The 25,320-nt window shown below is 38.1% G+C and overlaps 3 protein-coding genes across 7 annotated transcripts in view; 1 reads left to right on the top strand and 2 right to left on the bottom strand.

The window, feature by feature from the left end:
- Positions 1 to 3,965: 3,965 nt before the first annotated feature.
- Positions 3,966 to 15,379, bottom strand: traf2b (Tnf receptor-associated factor 2b). 2 transcript variants are annotated; one of them, XM_034895675.1, is made up of 11 exons: positions 15,196 to 15,379; positions 10,936 to 11,138; positions 9,888 to 9,966; positions 9,552 to 9,650; positions 7,357 to 7,518; positions 7,196 to 7,270; positions 6,026 to 6,100; positions 5,095 to 5,319; positions 4,699 to 5,002; positions 4,318 to 4,466; positions 3,966 to 4,230 (listed from the first exon to the last, which is right to left on the bottom strand). In XM_034895675.1, the coding sequence occupies exons 2-11, from the start codon at positions 11,109 to 11,111 to the stop codon at positions 4,012 to 4,014; spliced, it is 1,563 nt and encodes a 520-aa protein (XP_034751566.1). In that variant the 5' UTR covers positions 11,112 to 11,138; positions 15,196 to 15,379; the 3' UTR covers positions 3,966 to 4,011. The 2 variants fall into 2 exon arrangements, with proteins under 2 accessions (XP_034751566.1, XP_034751565.1); XM_034895674.1 differs by lacking the exon at positions 15,196 to 15,379 and adding an exon at positions 14,853 to 14,899 and having other exon boundaries at positions 3,975 to 4,230.
- coq4 (coenzyme Q4 homolog (S. cerevisiae)) lies at positions 11,071 to 20,990 on the top strand. Of its 4 annotated transcripts, none has more exons than XM_034895685.1 (7): positions 11,071 to 11,164; positions 16,773 to 16,928; positions 18,503 to 18,599; positions 18,716 to 18,818; positions 18,935 to 19,064; positions 19,218 to 19,311; positions 20,443 to 20,635. In XM_034895685.1, exons 1-7 carry the CDS (start codon positions 11,086 to 11,088, stop codon positions 20,624 to 20,626), a joined length of 843 nt encoding a protein of 280 aa, XP_034751576.1. In that variant the 5' UTR covers positions 11,071 to 11,085; the 3' UTR covers positions 20,627 to 20,635. The 4 variants fall into 4 exon arrangements, with proteins under 4 accessions (XP_034751576.1, XP_034751574.1, XP_034751575.1 ...); XM_034895683.1 differs by lacking the exon at positions 11,071 to 11,164 and adding an exon at positions 15,321 to 15,511; XM_034895684.1 differs by lacking the exon at positions 11,071 to 11,164 and adding an exon at positions 15,345 to 15,511 and having other exon boundaries at positions 16,776 to 16,928.
- Positions 20,991 to 23,519: 2,529 nt separating this feature from the next.
- Positions 23,520 to 25,320, bottom strand: part of bspry (B-box and SPRY domain containing) — a 5,374-nt gene continuing 3,573 nt past the window's right edge. The window contains exons 4-6 of the mRNA XM_034895676.1: positions 25,226 to 25,251; positions 25,006 to 25,130; positions 23,520 to 24,438 (exon numbers count right to left, since the gene is read on the bottom strand). Coding sequence (XP_034751567.1) covers positions 23,903 to 24,438; positions 25,006 to 25,130; positions 25,226 to 25,251 — 687 coding nt within the window. The 3' untranslated portion in view covers positions 23,520 to 23,902. The remainder of the gene's footprint in view (positions 24,439 to 25,005; positions 25,131 to 25,225; positions 25,252 to 25,320) is intronic.

Raw genomic sequence — 25,320 nt, 5'->3', positions numbered from 1 at the left:
GGAACCTTAGTAAATATAAATGTTCTTTAAGTACTAATAAGTTAAATTCTGGGTGTCAGTAGGTATTCCTGGTGTGAAATGTTATTTATGTGTGTGTGATTGTAATTGAATCGGGCAAAGTATTAATGGCAAGGATGTAAAGAAATATGTGCACAAATTACATGTGACATGTGACATGTCACTGAGGGACACTTGTTAAAAAAAGTCATAGTATACTATGTCGAAAAAACAGTAGAAAAAAGCAATAGTATGGTATGTCGAAAAATGTCATAGTATGTTGAAATAAGTGATAAAGTCATAGTATAGTATGGCGAAAAAAGTAATTGTTTGGTATGTCGGATAAAGCCATTAAAAAGTCACAATAACGTCACAGTATGTCACAAAAGAGTCATAGTACAATTTGTCAAAAAAGTAATAGTATAGAATGTTGCAAAAAATGTCTAGTAATATATAGTATTACATTATATAGTATTTCTTTTTAAAAGTCAGGATAGTATGTCACAAGAGTCATAGCATAATTTGTCAAAAACATCTATGGCTAAAGTCTATGCCCAAAAAATTCATAAAAAGTCATAGTATAGAATGTCCAAAAAGTCACAAAAAATCAGTGTATATTATGTAAAAAAAAAAGTCATAGTATAATATACTGATAAAAGTCATAAAAAGGCATTCAATCAGCAGGGACTTCATTGCAAATTTGCAAAAGGTTTATTTCTTACATATGCACATGGTTGAACTGCATTAAGTCTTTGGCAATGTGAACACATTTATGAGGGCGTAGGGAAGCCATGAATGAAAGTGATAAAAAAAAAGTCATAGAATACTATGTCTAAAAAAGTCTGGAAGAACATTCAAACTCCACACAATGAGTCTAAGTCACGCAATACACACTCCATTATAAGCACAGAAAAAGCCTGAATGAAACACTGACAGCTGAAAACCCCGCTGTGTCGGTTAGTGAACATTGCAGAATTTACTGTTTTCTTTTAGATGTTTTGCAAATAAACTCTTTAAAAATCTAATTAAATTATATTTCATTTATAGTGTCAAATCATAACAGGAGTTTTCTCAGGACACTTTACAGAGTAGGTCTAGACCACTCTATAATTTACGATGACGAACAAGCATTTGGTGCAACAATGGCGAGGGGAAAAAAATACAGGCAGAGACTTGGTCAGACCCTGGCTCTTGGTGGGCGGCCATCTGCCCCCGCCAGTTCGGACACAGCTACACTGATTCAGCAATAGAGATACAGGTATGCAGAAATATGATTCATAATTATTACAGCAGTTGGCATGAAATAATAACAGTAATAATAGTTGTTGCAGTGTAGCAAAATGTTGACATCTCCCAGAAAGCAAAAGCTTTTTCTCCTGTCGCCGACACACACTTCGGTAGTGTGTGTTAAGGGGGGAAGGGAAGGGGTAACAGTAACACATTTCAAACTACAAATGAGTTAAGTTATTGTTTGCATTTGGAACAGGAAATTTTACATCTAATCCAATTAATGATGTCAACACATAAATCAGATGATACACAAGCATTTTAGTGATATCCCTGAAGTCGCCTTCATTCAAGACCAACACAAGACCACAACACAAATAAAATTTAAATTCCGAGACGAGACCTTCAAAAAGGGGTGCCCAAGTCACTAAGATTCATCCTCTGGTAACAATCAATGTTCAAGACCAAGTTTATTGTCATGTGCATTTAAAAGCATTCCCAAGCAAATGTGACCATGCTTAAACAAATACGGTAAACATAATACCTGCTAAATATGTTAGCATGCTGATACTTGCATTTAGTTCAAAGTAAAGCCTTACAGAATTGAGTGGCTGTAGACTTTTAATCTTGTCATGCTGGGTAAACTGACTCCCTTATTGACATTTAAACACAAAGCAAGACACACACAAGCAAACTTGTTCTTGTGATGACAATACCTTTGCATTTATCACTAGCACTTGTTTGCACGTTTGACTTGAACTTGATATAACATGTCATGCAATCCACGAGGTCTGTGGGTGAAAGGTCTTTTAAAAAGCAACTAACATGCAACTCAGAAGAATGAAAAATGAAACTTGATTGCAGACGAAGGTGGTGCTGTGCCGATCTCACCTTTTTTTAACATTCTACCTCCTGATCTACGTCGGCAGAGCTGTGAACAAAACCTGCGATTGTCAGTTTCTCTGCAAAACAGCCAGATGCATTTTGTGGTGAAAAATGTTATGGGAGGGTAAAAGGTCTTTTACAAAGCAACTAAGAATGAAATTGGAAATGGTGGTGGTCTTTTAAGCTCCGCTTTTTTTAACATGCTTCTTCCTGATCTGCATATGCAGAGGTGTGAACAAATAAAAGACAGACAAATGAATTTAGTTGTGGGGAAAAAAAAAAGAAAGAAAAAAAAAGAAATGGTCAAAATTGCTACAAGAAACATCCTGAATTGTTGTCCCTATTAGGAGTAAAAACACTGGATCCTACATTTCCCAAAATGCAACCAATTGTGTCTTTTCATTAGATTCTCCTTTTTGTGAAACTGCCCAAATATTTAAACTCCACGTCCCCATTTGTAACAGACTCTGTTCTAATTTGTAGTCTCCAGGCACTGGTGACCTTTTCGGTAGATAAAACATGATAAAGTTCCCTTTCAGTGGACAAAACAAGATACAGTTCACCAATGGGTGCCTTGAAATGGACAAAATGAGATGCAATAACATGTAGGCTGCCCTCATGCTAGAAAACTCTCTACATGCTGGTGACCTTTTTTAGTTTTTTTGCCCCTGCCCCTCAGATGGCCTGAGTCCAACGCTGTCTCCAAGAAACTGTGATTTTATCAGAACTTATAAATTTCCTTCCTTAAGCACAAAAAAAAACCTTACACATAGGAGTTCCCCTTTATAGATTTTTATAAATAATGTTTGGGGGCAAGATGAACAGCACATCATGTCCACATTCATGACAACAGCATAACAGGAACAGAGAAAGTACACCGATAACAAAAAGCCAGTGTGACACAGTAGCTTGTGGTTTTGCAACAGGTATATTTTCAGTTACTGAGAGCGGTCCATGAAGTAGGTTGCGAGACACCACACGGGAAAGTATCACAGAACCTTTTTCCGGCCCACAGGGGACAGTTGTCACCTTCACATGTAAAATGCGAGTTTCATATATAGGAAATCCTCAGATACAGTATAAAGATAATCATGTAGATATATCATAGTTCAAAAAGCTCATTCTGTACTATAACCTTCATCTTAGCTGTGTTTATGCAGTTTATGCTGCTTGCTATATCACCAAAACGAATCAACTGGCTAGGCGTTATATGGTTTGAAAGTGGATTATTTTCTCTAGCAGAGCTGAATCTAATCATTTTTATTAATGATTAATGTGATGACTATTTCACTGTATAAGCGATTATTGGTCTATAAAATGACATAAAATAGTAAATAAAAAGCCCAAGGTACTTTCTTAGGTGTATTCTAATTAATATAAAATATATATACTATCAACAAGGTTTTTGATACAAATAGTTATAAGCCTTTAGGGTTAGTTATAAGCTGACAGGGTCACATTAAAATGACAGCTGATTACAGACCTTTGTCATCAAGCAGATTTTTAACTCACCTGCTCTTAATGTTACTAAAACTCAAAACGCTTAATGGTTTAACGTCTGCGTACAGCTTTATACATAAATACTACCTTTTTATGTTATCTGCCAAAAAGTCTTAAATATACAATGTAATTGCTTCACTAAAGATGGATACCTATAACCATTACAGATCCACTACCGTGATTGGGATTTTACACACCTTTGTACGTCGTCATAATGTGACACATTATTACATGTATAGAGTAGATATAATATTGTGTAATAACATAGTCACATAGTATATTATCATAAATATCCCTATAATATCATATATATATTATTATTATTATTATAATAATTATTTATATTATTATGAATAGTTTGTTTTTATAAATGCTTTGGTGTAGCTTCCACAGCTTCCCCAGTTACAAGCCTGTGAGGTCTACAATGGCTTTGATGAAAATGGTATCATCTCTCAGATAGGGGCTCTTGCCAGCCAGCTTCGCCAGCGGACAGAAGAGCGGGCAGCCACTGGCAATGTTCATCTCGCTGATCGGCCGCTGAAAGGAGGTGGAGGTGACATCGGGGCGAAAAGCATCGATGATGTGCTCCCTGTTGTTCTGATCCAAGAGCATTAGAGTCACCTGGGAACAGAGGAGGAGCTTGTTTTGAGCCATTCATTGTGGCGACTATTAAAATAGGTGGAAAGATCGTTAATAAGGTTTTGCTACCTTCTGACTGAATGGCCATTTGAGCAGAGCGTCACACTTTCCCCTCATGACGACAAAAAACAGCGAAAGGTGCGTTCCTCTGCCCGTCCCATCGCCGTTCAGATAAAGCCTCAGACACATTTTGTAGCCGTATTTGCTGGAGTAAAATGCTGCGAGGGAGAAAAAGAAGAGTCCAGAATGTAACCCGAGTCCAAACACAGTGTCATGTGAGAATAGGAATGACATGTCCACTCCCTGAAGGACAACAAGGCTGTAGTGAAGTGGAATTTCCCCTGACTACACGCCAACACATCATACACACCACATGATCTTAGCTCACTCACATTCAAATAGGACCTGTCAGCTTAAAAATTAGGCCGCTGATTACGCCTTCTCTATTACCTGGTGAGAACATTGCAGGTGTTCGACCGCCCACAGCATCCTGTCTGCGGCGTGAGAAGTCAGAGATTTTCCACACAAATATCCCGTCGTAGGTGCAGAACTGGAGTTCTCGCAGCAACTGTTCGGTTTCAGACAGCTGCAAGTCTCTCATGGTGACGGTCCGCTCCAGCTGACGCACTTTGTTGGAGAGGTTTTCAATTTTTTCCTGGTCTAAACGGTGCTGGTGTGAGAAAGCCTCCAACGTAACTGAACTGCGCTCCACTTCTCGGTTTAGGACACACACAATGTTTTCTAAAGCGTTCACCTGTCAAAAACAGCAAAAATGAAGTTAGATCCTCATGAGAAACCTAGAAACGTTAGCAGTTAACAAAGAGCAGCATATCCACTGAGGCTCACCTTTTTGTCCACGTCCACAGACTGCATGGAGGCTGCAGCTCCAGAGCCCATAGTGACCCCCTCCTCAGGAGCCCTGTACAGGCCCAGGCCAGAGTCCTCCTGCCACTCTCCGTGAGCAGCAGCATCGGCACGCGTCCGGGCCGTGGACAGCACCATGGGCAGCAGCAGACGCAAGTGCTCCATGGTGCTGCTGTGCTCATGGTCAGCCAGCTTCCCATTATCTATCTAAGAAAACACAAGCAAGCTTATTCAGCTACTACTGTACTTAAGACCCAACGGAACTGAAAACCTTTAAACTGCAGGACGTAAATGATGCTACTTTCTGGGATGATAATAATAATCCTGTTTCAATGAGCAAAATACTAAAAATGTACTGACGTAAATGTTTAACAATTTATCAATCATCATATTTGAGAGTAAAATGAATGTTAATGAAATATCAACCACTTGTTTACAGTTTTTATGAGGATCTCCAAAAAACTTTTGAAAGGTTTGAAAGCTTGACATTAATGTTAACAAGTATACCAGGAAGTATTAAAGACAAAGCAACAATAGACAGTAAAGTTCAGGTTATTCATCAGTTATTATTTTGGCTAAAAGCCATCTAATCTGCTTAATCAGAACTGGGTGTGGGTTTGGTTTCACAGTGCCATGGCACCATGAACAAACAACGCCTTAACTGTCTTCATACTTTAATTCAAATGATGCTAAATCCTGTTGTGTGCATGGAAGTATGTGACATAATCCTTTTCCAACTGAGTCACACCCACTCCAAACCAGCAAAAAAAGCCCAGAGAGAAATCTCTCCAACCAAACTGACAGAAAATTACATTTTCAAACCTTTCTAAATATGAAGCTAAAGCTAGAAGCATTTAGCTTAGCATAAAAACTGGCAGCAGGTGGAAACAGGGAGCTAGATTATTGTACATACCACAGATTTACAGCCCACATCACTGAACGGACAGGCACTCTTTGACTTGGCGCAGGATTTGCTGTGGTCATTGAACTGAAGGTAGAATGGTCAAAAGAAAAAGGTTAGGAGTCAGTTGAACAACTCCAAACAGTACATCAACTCCAAACAGAAAAGTGAAAGTGAAGTACAGAATCACTGGCCAGAAAGAAAGTAAGTGGTCACGAAGGGAATTCTAAAAGGGACCATTTCCTTTAACTGTTCAGATGATCAATAAGTGGAACTCACATGCATCTATAGTTTCATGCTACATGACATTTCATTTCATGCTATGGTAACATGTATGTTGGCCAATATTTCTGTTTTTTATACATTTATGTTTTATACATATATAACATTGTATTTACAGTGGCTAGAACAAGTGTACACACCCATGCTAAAGTTGATTAAAAAGAGGAATAAAAAAACATATTTTGGAAATTGATCTTAATGCCTTAAAGTACATTTTTGGGGGGAAATCCAATCTTTTAAGGACACCAGTTTTCTTTGTGAATGAATAATGTATTGTAAATAAATAAATGTTACAGGGGACATAAGTATACACAGCCCTATGTAAAATTAAACCTAGAGATTGGCATGGTTTTATTTCAGTTGGCCTAATAGCTGGTTCGATTTGCATTTAGAGATTGTGTTATGGAAAGTTCCCCATGCTTATCTCTATGTCTGGTGAAGGGTAGGTAATGATGGGGGGCTTATCTTAATACCAAAGGCCAAGGGAACAATATCAGGATGCATAGTACCCTGGAACCATGAAATAACTGGCCTTTAAAAATAAAAATGTGCCTGCCTCTATGAGAATTTAATATAGGGGTGTGTATACTTATGTCCCCTGTATTTTAAGGAAGAACATTTATTTATTTAAAATACATTATTCATTAACAAAACAAATTGGTTTTCCGTAAAAGGTTGGACTTTCCTAATTTTTTTGAAGTAAGACATTAAGATTGATTTCTAATTTTATTCCTCTTTTTTAATCAACTTTAGCATGGGTGTGTAAACTCATTCAAGCCACTGTATTTATTTCTTTAGGCATTTTAGCAATGTTTTGCCATACCAAGATGAGTTATTTTAAAACCACTATTATAGGTATTAATAATAAAGATAAAGGGTAATTTGAGGAGCAGCTCAAACCTTTTCTCTTGGGATTTTTTTCTTGCCACAGTCCTTGCATTGTAAGGGAAACTTCAGACAGATCTCATCGTGGGCCTAATGAACATGAGAATATTATTTAGTTTTCTTTTACGCAGACACAACCAGCAACTGCTTTACACCAGATAATCTTTATGCCTCACCTTGATGTCTTTAAAGTTGAAGGTAATTTTGCAGTATTTGCAGTTGAGCGTTCTTGCTTCACATTCTCTCTCATTATGTCTGTCCTTGTCTGTACGAAGGATTGAGGTTTGGCAGGCCTCACACTGTATCCGCTCAAATTCACAGCGACCTTCATGTTGAGCCTAAAGATGAAGGATAGATTTATAAGAACTACATTCTTACTGCCTGCACACGTCTGCTATTCTCAGTTTTTTCTCTCTTGATGATATTAAAAAAAAGACGGTTGTGCTTTATGGTGCCACAGCACACTTGCATGCATGAGGTGTAATTTACATGGGAGCTATTTAAAACATGTCATAAAAAAATCCTGGTCTTGTGTAAGTTGTTATATTGATGACACACCCTTGTCAATCATTGTTAAGAGGTATGCCATGCATAGATATAACTGCTAGCCACACCTATACTTGATAGCAATCATGGTACAGGGTGTACTGACAGTTGAAATGTGGAAAAACAAAACACCATTTATCCTATTTATCTTCAGTGCATAACAAAACCAGGAGAAGGGTTACAACACAAAACACTTAACTTAATTACAAAAGTTATTAAAGTAATTATAGTTATGTAATTATGTATTTTTCCTGCTACCCAATTAAGAGAAATATTCACACAATTTAAATTTTTGTACTACATGCTTGTTAAAATAAAAATAACACATAGACGTGAGATAAAATAAGTAGAGCCATTTAAAACAGCTAGCCTTAAATTAAAATAAAATGGGTTAAGAGAAAAATAGCAAATGAAAAAAAAGCACAGAAAATAGAAAGTACAACAAATAACTGGAAAGTGCTTGAAAATCTAAAATGCCATAGTTTTAAAAAATGCCAGGAAACGAAAGCTCCGCCCAGACTATTAGGCGGAGTTTATTACATTCTCTTTCATAATGAATATCAACAGCATCTGGAGCCACAGAGCAGGAACTAAAGGTAGGCTAGACAGTTTTTCGCTTTGACTGCTCACTTTTCAGACATGCAACACTGGCAAATCTCAAACCGAATATCCAAACTGTATACGAATCATTTCAAATCCCTGTTTTACCGCGCTCAGGGAGCATATTTAGTCAATTTTTCCTTTAAGTTTTGGGCGTGTACGGCTAGCTAACAGAGCAGATCTTTTCACAGTGACAGTGACTAAGATGGCAGCCCACAACTAACTAATTACACAGACATGTGGGTGTTTCACACCGCATATTAGTCATTTCTTGAGCACTGCAGTCACACACTTTGACCAAATTGTCCTATGAAGCAAGCTCGTGTTTATTTACAACATCGGTAAGCTAACATATCAGAACCAAATTTGCAAACCATGGAAAAATAATCATCCGCTTGATGTTCTCATTTGAAATACCATCAGCCCACGTTAACACTTCCTGTATAGAGCCTGATCTAGATAGGGTTATACGGTACTATTAAAACTACAAACAGACAGAAAGGTCCAAACATCCGTTTGCTCATTAGGATCAGGAAGTCAACTCTTTACTAAACAAACTTACCACACACAGAAACATTTACAGTAAAAACAAAACTAGTCATAGAATAACATGAAACCAGACAACTTTTAGAATTATGACAGGACTTTCTGTGATTATACAACCCAGTCTGTCTGAATGATGTGGTTAATTGTCTACCAAGATCCTGTTTTTCCATCTAACAGTAAGTATAAATTGAGTGGTTCCCTTGTGAACTGGTGCCGTCTAAAGTTTCATTATCTTGTAAGGGTTAAATTAACCCTTACAAGATAGCTAACCTCGAGATAAAGGGCCTTTTCTATCCTGGTACTTTCCCACTGAGTGGATGTTGTTAGCTGGTAACATGGGGACTTTCCAGGCTGCTAAGTTTCACTTCCTGTTAGGCTGTAAGACTCTGTTGCTAATGCATTGCTGCATTGCATGTAATACGAGCACGTCTTTCAGCTCTTTGTCAAAAGCTGCAGGGGGAAAAATGTGACTGCAACCCAGAGAATGCAGAATATGTTACGAATACTCTGTGTGGCTGGTAATGAATGAGAGAAATACAAAAAACACAGACAGCACAGGTTTGGGTATAGTACACTGACACTTATACACAATTTATTTGAGACAGGCAGTGACAAACACTCAAGTAAAAAGCAGAAGCAGTAAGTACACCCACGATGACAAAAGAACTTTATACTTCACCTCATACTCTTTTATTGAGCCTGTCCAATCACAGCCCTGGTTCAAACACCTGGCAGGCAGACTTGCTATTTCTCGGCCGGCTGCATTGTCGGGAAATGCCTGGTGGGCAAACAACAAACAATGAGGTGAAGTTATGAAGTCATTCATTATAATAGCAAAAAGACATTAAAGATAGCATTGTGCGAGACTGTGGTAAGGGAAACTCCTATCAGATTGTAGTAAAATGTTTTCTTTTTTTTCTTTTTAAATCTGAGTGAGAAATGGTATACAGATTACAAGTAATATGTCTCATAAAATAACAATGTTGGCTGACGAATGACACACTTCATAACTTACCTCATTACTATTTAGGATGGAAATAGGTTCCTCATATATCTCCTCATGGCGGCAGGCTTCACAAGGCTTTGGACCAGAACTGACAAACAAAATAAGTTTGTGACTTTAAAGTAAAAAAACTGTTTGGTGCCAACATTCAATTTCCTGCTGATTCATTACTTGAACGGCTGCTGATCAGTATGGATCAGAACTCAATTAGATGAATCATTCTTGAAAAATACAACAGCAGCGGAAAAAAGCTTGTAAGCACTCTACAAATTCTGCAATTTGCAACCTTTGATAAGGTGTGGGAAATTGATGAGAAAGAAATGTATTAAGAACATGTGAAATGTGAAACATTCACACATAATGAAAGTCACACAACACAGGTACTTGACATAGCATGAACAGCATAAAAATGCTTTTTGTTGTTGTGTGTATGTTGGAAGATTAGCAAAATGATACTCTATGACATGGTTAAACAGCGGAATATCAGACAATGCTATTGAGCTAGCAGGACGCCATACATTCCATGTCCTGCACTTATTGAACCATTGTATGTCCTGTACTTACTGCTATTGCACTTCTGGTTAGACCTAAACTGCATTTCGTTGCCCTGTACCTGTGTAATGACAATAAAGTTGAATCTAATCTAATGTTATAAAAAGGTTTAGTTTAAGATATGGTTCTAAAATTTGATTTCCTCTACAGTCACCATATGATTAATGATACTGCCAAAGCATCATTGGACATAAGGAATTCATGAATAATGAACAAGCAGTGAGTCAGTGATAGGAAACAAGAACTGGAAAAGAAAATAATGGACACCTTTAAAATGAATCAAGAGGCATGGTCAGATCCTTGTGATTCACTGACTTCAGTTCAAGAGTCCAGTCATGTGTGGGATGAGTCTGAATATAGTAACTGATCTTGGGTGCACAAAATCCCCCAGAGGCGAGCAGAGATAAGAACACAGGATGTGCTGAAGCATGTCCAGTAAGAAGGTAAGCATTGGGGAGGGGGTTTGAATTTCACACGGCTGTAGGTGGTCCTAGGACCTCCAGTCTACCTGGTGAGCTGCTTGAAACAGTGTACACAGAAGCGGTGGCCGCACTGAGCCTGGACAGGCTTCCTCAGGACCTGGAGACACTGCTGACATTTGTACTTATTCTCCATAGGCACTGACAGCACACTGAGGGGGATCCCTGGTAAAGAGTTGATGCAGTCCAACGAGATTCGGGCCATTCTTCTCCATCAATCTGGCGCTATGTCCTGGGAACAAGTACAACACAGCAACTGTCAGTAGCTAACCATAACCTTTAGAAGTAAAAGAACTTTACATCACTTGTGCAATCAAGATGTATTGTGTTTTCTCTGACATACTAGTAACTTATAATTGGTTAAATTACTTATGTGACATGTATGTCAGAGTTAGTACGCTTTTTGGAAAAAAATCACACATTTTAGTTATTTAGTAGCTGCACTGAAAGTGCAATACGGGCAGCATCCAAGCCTTTAGGCAAATTATTGTACAGTGAGCATGAGGCTGATTCTTCATTTTGACACCGGGTTAGGTTTGGCTACAGACTAAACACATCTGAGATGTCTAAAGCCAAAGGACGTAGGCATTAGGGCTGCACGACTATGGCCAAAACGATAATCACAATTATTTTAATCAATATTGAGATCACGATTATTTGATGATTTTAACCAAAACTAATTTTACAGTCACATAGACTATTTATAACTGCTTTCACATCCATGTTGTGCTACATTCCTCTTATGTTTAAATTGTATGTTGCTGTAAAAAAAAAAAAAATGTATCTCTGTGAAAGCTCCTTCACTTGTTTTCAACAATAACTGATTAAAAGAGATAGTGGGAGTGCGATTGACGTAATACAGGTTTGCCCCTCCTGCTTAACAAAATACAGCTGTGCTAAGCTGTAGAAGAAATGGGTCATGTAAGGAATTAAACCATGTCCATATAAACAACATTGCGCTGTTTGAGGAGGCGGCGGATGTGAGGACATAAGGTGCACCGGTGTGACCTGGAGGAAAAATGTTAGTCGCACTCTAGAGCCCTGTGAGCTAACAGACTAGCACTGGTCACTGCTGTTGTCTGAAAAACAACATTGACGGGACAAAATGTTGCGTTTACTACTAAACCGGTAAACCTTGGGACCGACGTATGACCGGGTGACGTGTGACCCTAATGAACCTGGGAACGCGACCCTAATGAACCTGGGAACGCGACCCTAATGAACCTGGGAACCTTCCAAAATGATTTCCCTAACTAAAAGCCTAAATGAGATACGTGCAAAATCTTTTGAGTTAAATGCAGAGAGAGATACAGACCTTTTGAAAGTAGACACTAAAACTGGTGACAGATTTGTCTGATGAGTCATTTTAGAATGTAAACATGGTGGGTAGGGGTGGGAATCTGTCGGCACCTCATGATTCAATTCTGATTGAACAATGAACAATTTTCATGTGTGATTTAAAAAAATATACATATGAGTCTAGGTTTGATACTCAGAGTTTGCTAATCACTTCCTAGACCAAGCAGCTAGACTTAGATTTTGACATATACAATATTTGTCACACACAAGTTTTGATGAAGTGTTTAACCTACTGAGGGTTTTTTTTGTAGTCATTCCATGCTTAAGCCTTAAACATGCTTGTGAAAGTCACCTTCTCTCACAGCAATCTTCCATGTCAGAGACTCAGTCATGTTTAAAGATGAATAATTAGCTTCATAGAAGAAGAAACATAATGTGGTCAGATGAGTAAGTGAGTAAAAATGAGTAAGGAGTGTTTTTCCCATCAGCAGATGTCATATATTGACATATTCACCTACATCAAATACTCCATAACTAAATATGAACACAGCTGTTTGTTTTCCTGTCAGTACCTAACTGGGTTTGGTTTTACACAGATCTGCAGAACATGATATACAATGGGGATGATGGGATGAAAATAGAACCTTAATAATAATAATTATACATTCTTTCTGGACACTCAAGGTTACCTTACAAGACAATACAATCTTGAAGTATTTCTGCTTGTGTGCATTTGCCTACAGGTGCTATACAATGTGTAGTTTATCCGGTTTGAACTCTAGACTATACAAAAGCCAAACAGCTTTGAGCAGTGTTGTCTCCACCTATTCATTTGTTGGAGTCAACAGGAATTTCAATGGAAATGGTGTGCCTCTGTAAAAAGGCAGCCATTACAATGTTAAGAGATGAGACTGAGGTAGGCTTATTTATTGTGCTGACGTGGCATAAAGTAGGAAATAACTGATTCCCCTTTTTGGTGAACCTTATTTTGTATTTTACAGATGTAAGCATCTTCTTAGACTAAGAAATGAGACTATAAGTGACGGATGGATGGATCAAACCTTAGATGAAACTAGGCAAATTAAAAGGTTACTATGCACCAAAACTTATTTTCAGCGGAACACTGAAACCCACAAAACACAACACACATCCCTAACATCTCATTTTCATGATGGAAATCCCATAATCACAAGACTAAGAGCTAGAGCACCTAACTCTCATGCTTATCATGAGACTTAGACTGATCCAAGTGAACATGTGACCGATGAATGCATTAGCTGCTATTAGTAGTGACATTTATACTTCCTGGCATCTTTTCTATTTCATTTAGTTAACATTTTAAAACATTTGTGGTAAGATAAGGTTATTAGCTAAATCCCAATTTTTAAGATGAAATTACATAGCATTTTCACTGTTGAAACATATTGTTGGCAAACTCTTAACAATTACTGACATTTTGTTATCCGTTCTAACTATCTTTTTTCAAATACATAAGTATATATATAAAATATTCTATTTTCTATTTGTTCTAAGTCATGTTGATGCACCATTTTTTTAGTTTGTGTGTCAACATTTTATATTAATACATTCAATTCATGTTTACAAATCTTAAATTTCCGTCCCATTACATTGAGAGTGAAACAGCAACCTTTGTGATGATCTTACAGTTAATGTCACGTCAACCTCAAGAAGGCAGGAAGTTACATACTTCACTTATTGGAAAAAGCCCAATGCTGCTTATCATTGGAAAGCCACAATGTTTTTTCCCTGGTATCATTACTTGAATGCATGGTTGACACATTGCCACGTCTGGTATATGATGACTAACATGTCTTCACTGTTGCAACATAAAGAAGTAAAACTGTTTTGTCATCTTCTTTTTTTTATGAAACACGTCCAAATGGAGCAAAAAAAAAGATTAAATGATTCAATTAATCATTGCCTTCAGTAAACAATGAATACCCACACTCTTGTTTACTTTATGTATCCATAGAAACAGTGAAAGGGAAGCAATTACAAACCCAGTAAAAAGCATTAATCTCGTCTAGAAGAAACCATGGTAATTTTCTTTATAGTACACTCAACCATCCTGAAAAGACTTCCAAACTGACCAGAATCTTTGCACAATGTTGCTAAAACTGTCTGAAACAACATTTAAAGCATCCCAACACTAAGCACAAACATTACTAAACTATAAAGTGTACGCTGTAATAAAAAAATAAAAAAAACGACCTTGTGTTTTTTTTAAAGCAATCTGGTCTTGAAGTTTTTGTAATGTGGAAACGTTTGTTAAAGAAACAACACTAATAGCTGCATTCACAATCAAAACAATGCCTTAAAGAGTAATGTACAACTAATCTAGCTAGCTATCCCTGCAGTCTCCACATGTATTACTTTTGTGTCACAAACAACTGTCCCTTACTGTTTTTTTTCTTTTCGTTTAAAGCCAGTAGCAGCTACGTGTATCTGAAGCCAGAAAAAAACATATGCTCTGCCAGTATGCTCGTCCTCTCGGTTCGCCATTTCCTTGGTCAGTTTTTGTTTTACAACCATGTCAAGGGTTTCTACATTGTCTGGGAACCTTTACACCCTCCGTGGGATACTAACAGCACTAAAACCAAACCGGAATCTCTTTAACGTTACTCACCCAGAGTCTGTCTGTTCCCCTTAAAAACGCAACCGATACAACGCCAAGTATTTAGCTAGCTAAATTACGCCCTAATCCACGTGACTGCTGAAAGGGTAGTCCTCTGTAATACTCATTTGGATTTATATATTTGCATTTGTCTAGGACCTAGCTAAACATTTAACTTGCACTTCAACTTGGTTTTTATGAGTAGCTAGGTAACGTTACACAACTTCAGCCCAATGCTAAATTACTCAGTGTTTAAGTAATCTACTATTACTATGTGTTTTGCGAATTATCTACTCAGTTGGCAAACTTCTAGCTAAAATATTTATCTGGCAAGTACAAGCACAGGCTAACTAACCTTGACGTCTTCACTTTGCCTCAGCAGACAGACAGAAATCAAACTTTGTCCGCTATCGTAAAAGGACAGTTCAACCTTTAGCTAGCTATGTTTACAATTTATTGCGACATGCACCGCTTACGTTTACAGATAAAGCAACTGCCAAGAACGGCAGTGCATTGACCAAACCGCCCCTTCACAGGGCTGCCCCGGAGTAGAAAGCAAGTTTCCAAGAGATGACACATGCGCATCAGTGTTCACATATCCACAATGTGGCTGTACACTGGTAGACTTTTCCAATGGTTAAATCAGCGACAATGCGTTTTGATCTCCAAAGGTATGAGTTTCTCCAGCTAACGTTACGCGTTTCTGCGTAAGTTGAAAAAGCGTAACGCAACAGATATTTTAAATAGATGTTAGTTAACGTTACTGTTTTAATGTAGACATAAATGCATGTCGAAGCCTAGCTTGCACCATACCACAGTGTACTCTACTTTAATGGTGCACTTACACTCCTCATCTAACAGTTAGCTAAATTAACGTCATGTAGCTAGTAACATAGCATCTTATAGACGTCAGAGTAGTTTAACGTTAATATCGACACGCCGATATCGATACCGATAGTTTGTAGTCAATGAAACCTATAAGGGATGGAACCAATATGCATTTAGTAAAATTTAAAATCTTTTTAGTCAAAATGAACGTTTTGGAATGTTACAAACACAAAAGTTAAAACGATTAAGGCAATTATGTTATACAACTGAAATACTAAACATAATACATTGTTTAACTATGAAAATGATGAAGAGAGCAAAAGTTATCAATTTTATTTAGGAACAATCATTTCTCAAATTTGTTAGAGCTTTGGTGTCAGCACATTGGTCTAAAACAATACAAGCCTCAAAACGCCCTTCATGCAAAACATCCAGGATGACTTGACATACTCTCCGAAGCCTCGGCTCAGCACAGCAATACTTTTCAGATGTGTTTTAAGCAGAGAACTAAAAAGAACTAAATTCACAGTTCTTTGCCATAAAAATCTCATTCAGATGTTATCAAAATACTAGAGGTCTTTATCTCAAACATGGTAATGCTGCAGTCTTTATCAGTAAACAGCTGGTTTAACTGGCTTCTGTAGAGCATACCAAAGGTTTTTGCTTTGATATACATCATTACCGATAAGCTAAGTTGTTATTTGAGGGCAATGCAACACATATCATTCGGGGCGGCTGTGGCTCAGTGGTAGAGTGGTTGCCTGCTGATCGGAAGGTTGGTGGTTCGACCCTGCAGTCATTGTCGAAGTGTCCTTGGGCAAGGCACTGAACCCCGAGTTGCCCCTGGTGCTGAGCATCGGAGTGTGAATGTGTGTGAATGTTTATCTGATGAGCAGGTGGCACCTTGTACGGCAGCCCCGGCCACAGTGTATGATTGTATGTGAATGGTAAATGTTTCCTGTAGATGTAAAAGCGCTTTCAGCAGTTGTTAAGACTGGAAAAGCGCTATATAAATACAGCACATTTACATATCAAGTGCATTATTGCATTGTCTTGGTCCAGTTTTTTGCAAATGTTTCTCATGTTGCTCTTTCTTTTTCTCAGCAGTGTGTGCCCACCAGGTGCACAGTAGTAGTACTGGGTTTACAAACAGCTGTTATAATGGTCTGTATCCTGGACATATCCACACCACCCCCATCCAGAAAGTCGTGTTGGCTGTTGGGTCAGGTGTGGCTGCACTACACGACCCCCACAGACATGGTGAGACCCACATAAGCCCTGTTTTGATCAGGTATTCAAATCCAATCTGAGTGATCAGATCAAAAGTGGTCACTGAAGACCCATTTGGAGACATTCTACTGCCGGTTAGGAACAAACATACTTGTCCACTTGTGATCAGATCACTAAGGAACCAGGTCAAAACAGGCCCGTACGTCAATATGGGGCTCAGGCTTCATTCTTTGTTGTTGTCTGTGCTTTTTTTTCTTTCCCTTTTCATCTCCCTTTCTTCATTGTTTAAAAAAAATAGGCCTTCCCATGAGCCAAGTGAATCTGACGCTTACAAATATTACTACAACGCCGGGTCTGACTCTGGCTGGGGAAATATTTTTTATGCCAATCCCCCTGCTTTTCCTACTTGTACCTCTGATATAAAACCAAGGCAATCTGAAAAAAGACTCCAAGAAAAGCCTTCCTGTGTACAGCAGATGAGGCGGTAGACGCCAGTCACAGATTACTGCATTGTCAAATATGGAGAAAGCTCTGTTGATGGTGGTGCAAAAGAAAACCACTAATGTTCCAAATGGAATGGAAATTCATTGAAAATCAATTTTGTCGGTTTGACTGCTTTAATTATAAAACTGTTATCGTAAAGTTCACTTACTTTTTTTTGTGTGGCTTAAAGTTTAGGGGAAAAAAAAGATTTGAACGGTGTGAAAATTGTTACACCGGTAAAGGTTGTTCTGTTATTTGTTTTGTAAATTGATTGACTGTGGTACTTAATTGTGTCAAATGAATCTCGCTAGCAATACATTTTAACTGAATGCTAAAATGTTAAGTTACACATTTTGACATCTCCGTGTTCAGAGTGTTTCTTCTTTTTTATTTTCCAGTGAAATAATATACACTTTTGGGACTGTACCTGAGGTTCTTTTCTCATAAAGCCTACCCAGTACAGAGTCTCATTCTCAATCTTTTATTCTCTGGAGACCACCGTCACATGGTCTTAAAATGTCTTGGAAACAGAAATGAGAGTAGATACAAAGTGAGTGCACTTACCCTGAAACCTTCAGGGAAGAAGAGAGCACTAACACCTATTAGTGAGAGCCACACCTGGGTTTTAATCCCCAGTATTGTTTGATCTCCAAAAATGCTGTATCCTACTATTTTAAATGCCTTTTTTTATTTGCCCCTTTCACCCACATCCCCAGTTTGCAATGCAGGCACTCTGTTAAAACGTTGTACTATCCAAACACAAACCTATAATGATATCACCAGACTTGACCTTTTCAGCCAGACATTTTCTCAGACTTACACAGAATACATAGAACAGCTGTTTTCACAGGCTGACTAGTACTCCCTGTGATGAGTAAACTGATTCTCATGTGAAAATTTGCTGGAGTGCCCCTTAAACCAAGTCCCTTGAAGCTATTTATTTTTAGACAAACAACAAATTGTTAAAATGTATATTATCAATGTAACAATAATATTTTAGTTGAAATGTATGCCATTTTGGGGCAATCAATTATTAGATAGTAGGTTTATCAGCAACAAATCTCTTTATTTCTATATTGTGCATTTTTAATACTATATAGTGCGTGAATCTCTCCCTACAGACATGGTTGCAGTGCTCGGGGAGGCGACAGGACATCTAGCATTGATAAATCTCAGGGACAAGATGAGAAATGACCCTGAAGGCTACACAATCCTTAAGTCAGTCCCTGTAACACTATTCAGTAACTTTTTGATTCAGGTGCTTTTAAAAGGAATTTTCTCTTTAGTGAATGAAAGTTGATTTACTCTTACGTGCTAATGACTGGTAATTGCAGAGAAAGACCCCGGATCCGGCTGTCTACACTTGATCTAAGTGAGATGACCTCTCTGCCGGATGGATCTTTTGGGAGGGAATACCTTCGCTTCCTGCAGGACAATGTGAGTGTTCACGTCAAGACTGATTACATCAAGATAAACAAATTTCCTAAGAAATTCCTTCCTTTTGCGTTTTCCCGTTCAGCTTCACTCTAGCATTCACTTTCCTGTTCTGTCAGGATGTGACCCCTGACTCAAGGGCAGACGTAAGGTTTGTGGACGATGAGGAGCTAGCTTACGTCATGCAGAGATACAGAGAGGTCCATGATTTGATGCACACTTTACTGGGCATGCCCACCAACATGTTGGGTGAGTCAGGCTCTACAAGTTAAAACCATGTTTAGCATTTGCGCTGTTTTTCAACCCACTTAAACGTCAACTTCCTTCTAGTTTTCTCTTCTTCCTTTATCTGGAATAATCTGGGTATTTCTTTCTCTTTCTGTCCCTTCTTGCTGCTTTCAGGTGAAGTGGCAGTGAAATGGTTCGAAGCTGCTCAGACTGGGCTTCCCATGTGTGCTCTTGGAGCCGTGTTGGGGCCACTTCGGCTGAGTACAAGGTACAATACCACAGTCTAAACTATTCAATTCAATTTTATTTATAGTATCAGTTCATAACAACAGTTATCTCAAGACACTTTACGGACAGAGTAGGTCTAGACCATACTCCAGAATTGACAAAGACCCAACAGTTCTAGTAGTTTCCTCCAGAGCAAGCAACAGTGCGACAGTGGCGAAGAAAAACTCCCCTCTGGGAAGAAACCTCGGACAGACCCAGGCTCTTCGTAGGCGGTGTCTGACGACCGGTTGGGGTTAGAATGAAGAGTGGCAATAACAGTCCCAAAAAAAAAATAGTAGTTTGTAGTAGTTCTTTGTAGTAGTTTGTGGCATAGCAGGGCAGTGTGCGGCGTTACAAGGCCCAGCAGGACGTAGCTGGGCACCACAGGTCGTGGCAGGATGTAACATGGGATCGCAGAACGGAACTACAGCACAGTATTGAACCACTGTAGCAGAACGAGCAAAGGTACTGTATTCCATAGTATAGGTAGTTAAGTTTAGGTGAAAATCGTTGATATGCTCATAGTATTCAAGCTCACCTGTTTCTGTGCACTCACAGCAAAGAACAGAGCTTAATGCTTTGGGTTAAGGCTGCAATAACTACAATTTTAGTTTTGGCTTTCTTTTTTTCTGAGCAACAGTCCAAAATCCCAAACTATTCAGATTAATATAATAATAAAAAAAGCAAGAAAAACAGCAAGTATAATAATTTTTTTAGACTAAAGCTCTTTGCGTTTTTGCTCAAAAGATGAATAAAGAATATATCTGTTACCAAAATAGCAGATACATGTTGGGTTGACTTATCGATTAGTCCGCTAATAATTTCAATTGTACTGCTGCATTCGTAAAACAAGGAAGTAACCTAGTAGTGATTTAGTATTATTTTAGTAGATAACAAAAGGGCAACTCTAACAACAATGCAGTCCAGATCTCACAGAGGCATAAGAGGAAACACTCTAAGAACTATATATCATTGTTACCCCCATCATGCCTGTAAACCATCTTTACCTGTAAATAATAAATTCTTCCTCTTTAAATAACTGAACTTCCTTGTGCTTTTGGGGAACTGGTTTATCAGAGAGTAATTCTTTTATCATGATTAACTTTTCCTCTCTTGTATCACCTCCTTCTAGCCGTTTAAAGTTGCTGTTCACATCCTTGGGCCCTTGGGCTTTGCGGAATGGTCATCGGGCCCACTGCGTCCTCAGCATCTTCTACGAGAGACGGTGGGCGCAGAGCATCGAAGACCTCCGACAAGAACTCAACATAGAGCCGCCTCCTGTAATAGTCAGGACTACCAAAAAGAGGAACACCTGAGGAAGACAACAAAAAAAACATGAATGATGCAGGGATCACCGGACAAAAAACTTTTTTTATTGCGGACACACACAAAATATTTAAAGTGTTATACTGTGGAGAAGAATGCTAGTAACACCTGAGGAAATGAGGGAATTTCACAGTTGTCAAACTTTGACGTGTCACCGTTTACTTTGAATTGTTAAACCATTTTGAGTAAACACATTTCAGCTGATGAAATGCTCAGTTTTTTTTTGCTCTTCTGATGCTTATAGATAGCAGGTCTTGGTCAACAGGTCATGTTCAGTCGCCATCTGTTGTTGCAAATGTGACTGAAAGTGGGTATTTGTGTCAAGTAGCACAATAAATGAAAATACTTAATTATAACTGTAAATTATATTTCTGTGACAATTTATCTTCTTTAATATTGCTGTGAACTGTTTGACTTTTAAGGGAGTCTAATGTAACACCTGGCCAGGGACTACAGATGAAAACTAGCTAGAGAAATAGTATCATGTGCATGAGTAGTTGTACTACTCACACTTCTAGGTGGAAAAGGAGCAGATGTTTAGTGTAGCTGCTTCTGTTATTTCATCAAATACTGAAGAAATGATGCCTGTCCTTTAAACAGTAATAATAAAACATTAACAGGAAGTCAAACTGCTTGACAGGTGTGTGAAATGACATGAGCAAACCCAATGTCAAAAAATACCCTTATTGCCCAGTTAAATGCATTTTCCTCGTGAGAACCATTTCAAGGTTAAGAGGTTATTTGTGACCTTGTGTGGATCACGTGTTATTCCACAGCTCAGAAAACATGAAGACCTTTACACTACACGCTGTTATACATTCAGTTCAGTGTCACTGTGCAGGTTTATATCTCTACATGGTTCTTTGGACACAATGCACAAAGATAAGCCATGATTTACTTGTATTTCTTTTGTGGATATGATGGTTTCATGTGAATACTAACCCTTATGATGATGTGTTTCCCCTCCAAATTAAGGAGTAAAAACTTCCTCTCTGCATTTTATTGTTGTGCATCACATTTTATAATTTATTTCTGCAGTTCTGCCAGTTAAAATGCAAATTCAATTTTAAGTTACATATACCATGATTCAGCTGGCCCTAAAAGAGTCATTAACAGAGCAATTGGGACATATTGAATCAAGCCTAATACACACTATATTCAAATCTGAATGGCTTTAATGGGGAGATGAATTTATATCAAGTGTCTCTGTTGAAATAGCAAGGAAAGGGGTATTGCAATGTTACACAACATTGTACCAAAATTACTAGAAATATTTGGAATTGCTACATCCTAAGATATCCATAACTTAAGCATGTCCTGAAACTATTTAAATCAATCCTCTCATAAAAGTACATACCATTTCTCTGAAATGGTCATTGGTGCTAGAAACGATACCTAATTTGAATCTAAAATATCACTGATGATGAGTCAGTGAAGTTGCTGCTTTATTCACAGTTTTTCTTTTCTCTCAGTTTTGTTTCATTGCCTACTACCGTCTCGTCATACAGAGTTTCTGGTCACTTCAAACTTCTTACTATGAGTTTGTTCGTTTCATTGTTAGTTACATAATCCTAATGACTCATGCGCGTATCTGTATTTTACTGATGTAAAATTTGGAAAAATCCACAAACATTCATTCAACAGGAACCATATGTTTTTGTCTGATTGGATCAGCACCTGTAACTGTCCGGGGTCCTGGAGACACATTTTCACTTAACGTACTAGTCTGAAAGTGCATCATCAAGAAACACACTGTTGCATGACTCATGTTTGTGATGTTCTTGTTGACTTTACTGCCCTCCAGTGGGTTTCTGCCTAACTTCGGAGACGTAGAAGAGGTGTGTACATGTGGTTTTGGACAAAAGAAATAGTGGTTTTGTTTTGTGAGCTCACATATTGTGATCTTAACAGTTGAGCTACTTTGCCAAATTTAAAAGTTTCAAATTGTTTTTTCTGCTTTTTTAATTATTTCAATTTAATTTTTAATTATTTTGAGGTGTGTTATGTGGCTTCACCCAAACAAAGCCCTGTGATAATGTCACTTTGGGCTCTGTGTAATTTTCCATTTCTCACTAATTTCTGAATTTTTACAAACCAATCAATTGAAAATATAATCAGGAGATTATTCTGTATATAAATAATCATAAGTTGCAGCCCTAAATAAATAGTTAAAATTAGCTCCATCTCAACAGTAAAATGCTGCTTAGACATTAAAGCACAAGTGAGATTCTAATGATATAATACATAATAGTAATATACATAATGGTCTGCCACTTTTGATACTAAGTTTTCCTGAGTATACTTAGATACTTTAACTTCAGCAACAATTTCAATGCCGGACTTTTTATTATTATTTACTGTAATTTTACATTGTGGTATTATTACTTATTTTAGTTAAGGACAAAGGTCGGAGGAAGAATGATTAGTGTTTTTTGAGATGTTAGCATATAGCTCTGTTAGCATATCTGATCTTCCTGCGAGTTGTGTTGTCATGTATTTCAGGTACTGTCATATGCACTACATTCACAAAAACACACAAAACAAAACCCTGCCGTGGCATGAAAGAACAAACTAAATCATTAATCTCTAAAAACATATGAATGCAAATTCTACCTTGTGTTTTACTATTTATGGAAAGTGTAAGAAAAAAATACTTATAGTAACTGCAGGGCATTTAGGTGGTCTGCACACTGTGGGACTCCAATTAAATACTTTATTTCTTTTTTTAGGCCAACTTTCCAGGAGTCAGAAAATATAACAGAAAAAGTCATCCTGTAATAATGGTTTACTAAGCATATAACGTTGTTACAAAAAGAGTATTTCTTTAAGTTTCACGCAACATTTACAACAGTCCGGGATCAACCAGAGTTATTATTTTTTTTGATAAAGAAACGCTTCATTACAAGCTTCATAACACAGATCAAACTGATGCTAAAAACAATTATATTAAAAATATATTTTTTTTAAAACAATCATCGTCAGTCAAACAAAATACTGTTACAGCACAATTGTGTAATAATAATAACTATATAATATGATCAACAGATAACGTTAAATTATCTGATCATCTCTAAATTAAAGTCTGTTAAATCATTTAAAAGAGTGAAAAAAAGAGAATCAGCAGCAACTAGAATATCTAATAAAATAAATAGAAGTTGACACCTAAGTGCACATTCAGCGGGCGACTCATTAGCTGTTGATCCTATTTACATTAGGGAATGGCATTTCTTCACATGTTGAAGGTGTTTGGCAGAGTGTGTGGTGTGTCAATGCAGTATAGTGATACTGCGGTCAGTCACGGCAAACGCCGGCAGCAGCGGCGCACTGAATGGATGAGTGACAGAGTACAGCACGGAGCTGGAGTTAGGCTCGTAAAACATCAGCGTGTGAGTTGGCCAGTCCAGCAGCAGGCCGATCCTCTGGGGTCTCCTCACCATCTGCAGGGGGACCTGCTTCCCTGCGTAGCAGAAGGAGTAGTCCCCGTCGTAGTGAGACAGCACCCAAGACTGACTGTTGTAGCCCAGCCGGGCCTCATTCCCAGTGCCTTTGCGCTCAAGAGACGTATAGCAGACCCCAACCTTAAATGCACCACTCTGGCCCACATCCACCACCCAGCTGTGGGTGCCAGAGGACATGGACAGTGTACCCAGTGCATTTGGCCAACAGTCGAAGCGTGCTGGATCGTAGGGCGGGGATTGGCGAACTTTTTTGTGAAGAAAGGTCAAAGTGTAGAAGTCGTCAGACAAAGACAGGAGAGGGCTCACTGTGCGCTCATCAAACTTTAAAATTGTTGATCTATAAGCTGCGGGAAGAAGAAAAAGATGGATTGAATGTCACAAACTGCTGCAATAGTAACAGGCATGTTTTGAGAGATTATCACAATTCCTTACTTTAATTCAAAAAAAAATTTACTGTAATATCACAGCTTGCTCTTCACCACACACACAAAGACGTCAGAAATGCCAAAGTCAATAGTTACAGTATTGGTCAGTGAAGTACAGTACGCTGAAAGGAAGCCATTCTGCAAAATTATTAATTTTACTTTATTACTTAAGCACAATGAATTTGATACTTTTTGAATGCAGGTTTTTTTACATTGTAATATTGTATGTAATTACTCAAGTTAATGATCTTCCATTACTGGATGGATGTCAAAGAAGGAGTTTCTCAGCATATTTCTGTTTGAAGTATAGCTTCTAGTTTGATATACCCAGAATTTCTACCAAAAATCATCCCTGCTTTTGAATTTTTAAAGTGTCCTGTTTTCTATATTTTCAAGACTTGCACATATGCTAATTACCATCATTAGTGTATGCAATAACCTTGTATGCTCATGTTGTGCATGAAGACTGAATACAGATCTACTAACCGTTTGGCCCGAGCAGCACTGCAGTGGCCCACAGACCTCTCAGCAGCTTGCTGTCGCTGCAGCCCGGGTTCAGGTTGAGCTGGTCCGTGTCACAGGGCTCCCCGACCCCCTCCGCTTCCTCCACCCTAGCACAGATAAGAGGAGAAGAGATGTTACCTCTCTGGATTGTTCTGAGCAAGAAAAGAAATATTCACAAGCCATGTCATGTATAAAAAAATACCTGTCAGCTATCTCCTGGACACTAGTCTGAAAGACAGGAAAAAAGGGATGACTCTTTGGGGCATTCATGTAGTTTAGCAATTTATGACCAAGTTC

This window comes from Etheostoma cragini, chromosome 16 (genome assembly GCF_013103735.1).
Source record: "Etheostoma cragini isolate CJK2018 chromosome 16, CSU_Ecrag_1.0, whole genome shotgun sequence".
Lineage (NCBI taxonomy): Eukaryota > Metazoa > Chordata > Actinopteri > Perciformes > Percidae > Etheostoma > Etheostoma cragini.
The sequence above is the reverse complement of the archived record's forward strand: the minus strand, read 5'-3'. Positions and strand labels throughout refer to the sequence as shown.

Coding starts and splice junctions, on each gene's coding strand:
- traf2b (XM_034895675.1), bottom strand. CDS start 11,111: ATGGCCCGAATCTCGTTGGACTGCATCAACTCTTTACCAGGGATCCCC. Junction 7,271..7,356: donor TCAACTTTAAAGACATCAAG/GTGAGGCATAAA, acceptor CATGTTCATTAG/GCCCACGATGAGATCTGTCT. Junction 4,467..4,698: donor ACCTGCAATGTTCTCACCAG/GTAATAGAGAAG, acceptor TCTCCCTCGCAG/CATTTTACTCCAGCAAATAC.
- coq4 (XM_034895683.1), top strand. CDS start 15,418: ATGCGCATCAGTGTTCACATATCCACAATGTGGCTGTACACTGGTAGA. Junction 18,819..18,934: donor TTCGCTTCCTGCAGGACAAT/GTGAGTGTTCAC, acceptor CTGTTCTGTCAG/GATGTGACCCCTGACTCAAG. Junction 19,065..19,217: donor CATGCCCACCAACATGTTGG/GTGAGTCAGGCT, acceptor TGCTGCTTTCAG/GTGAAGTGGCAGTGAAATGG.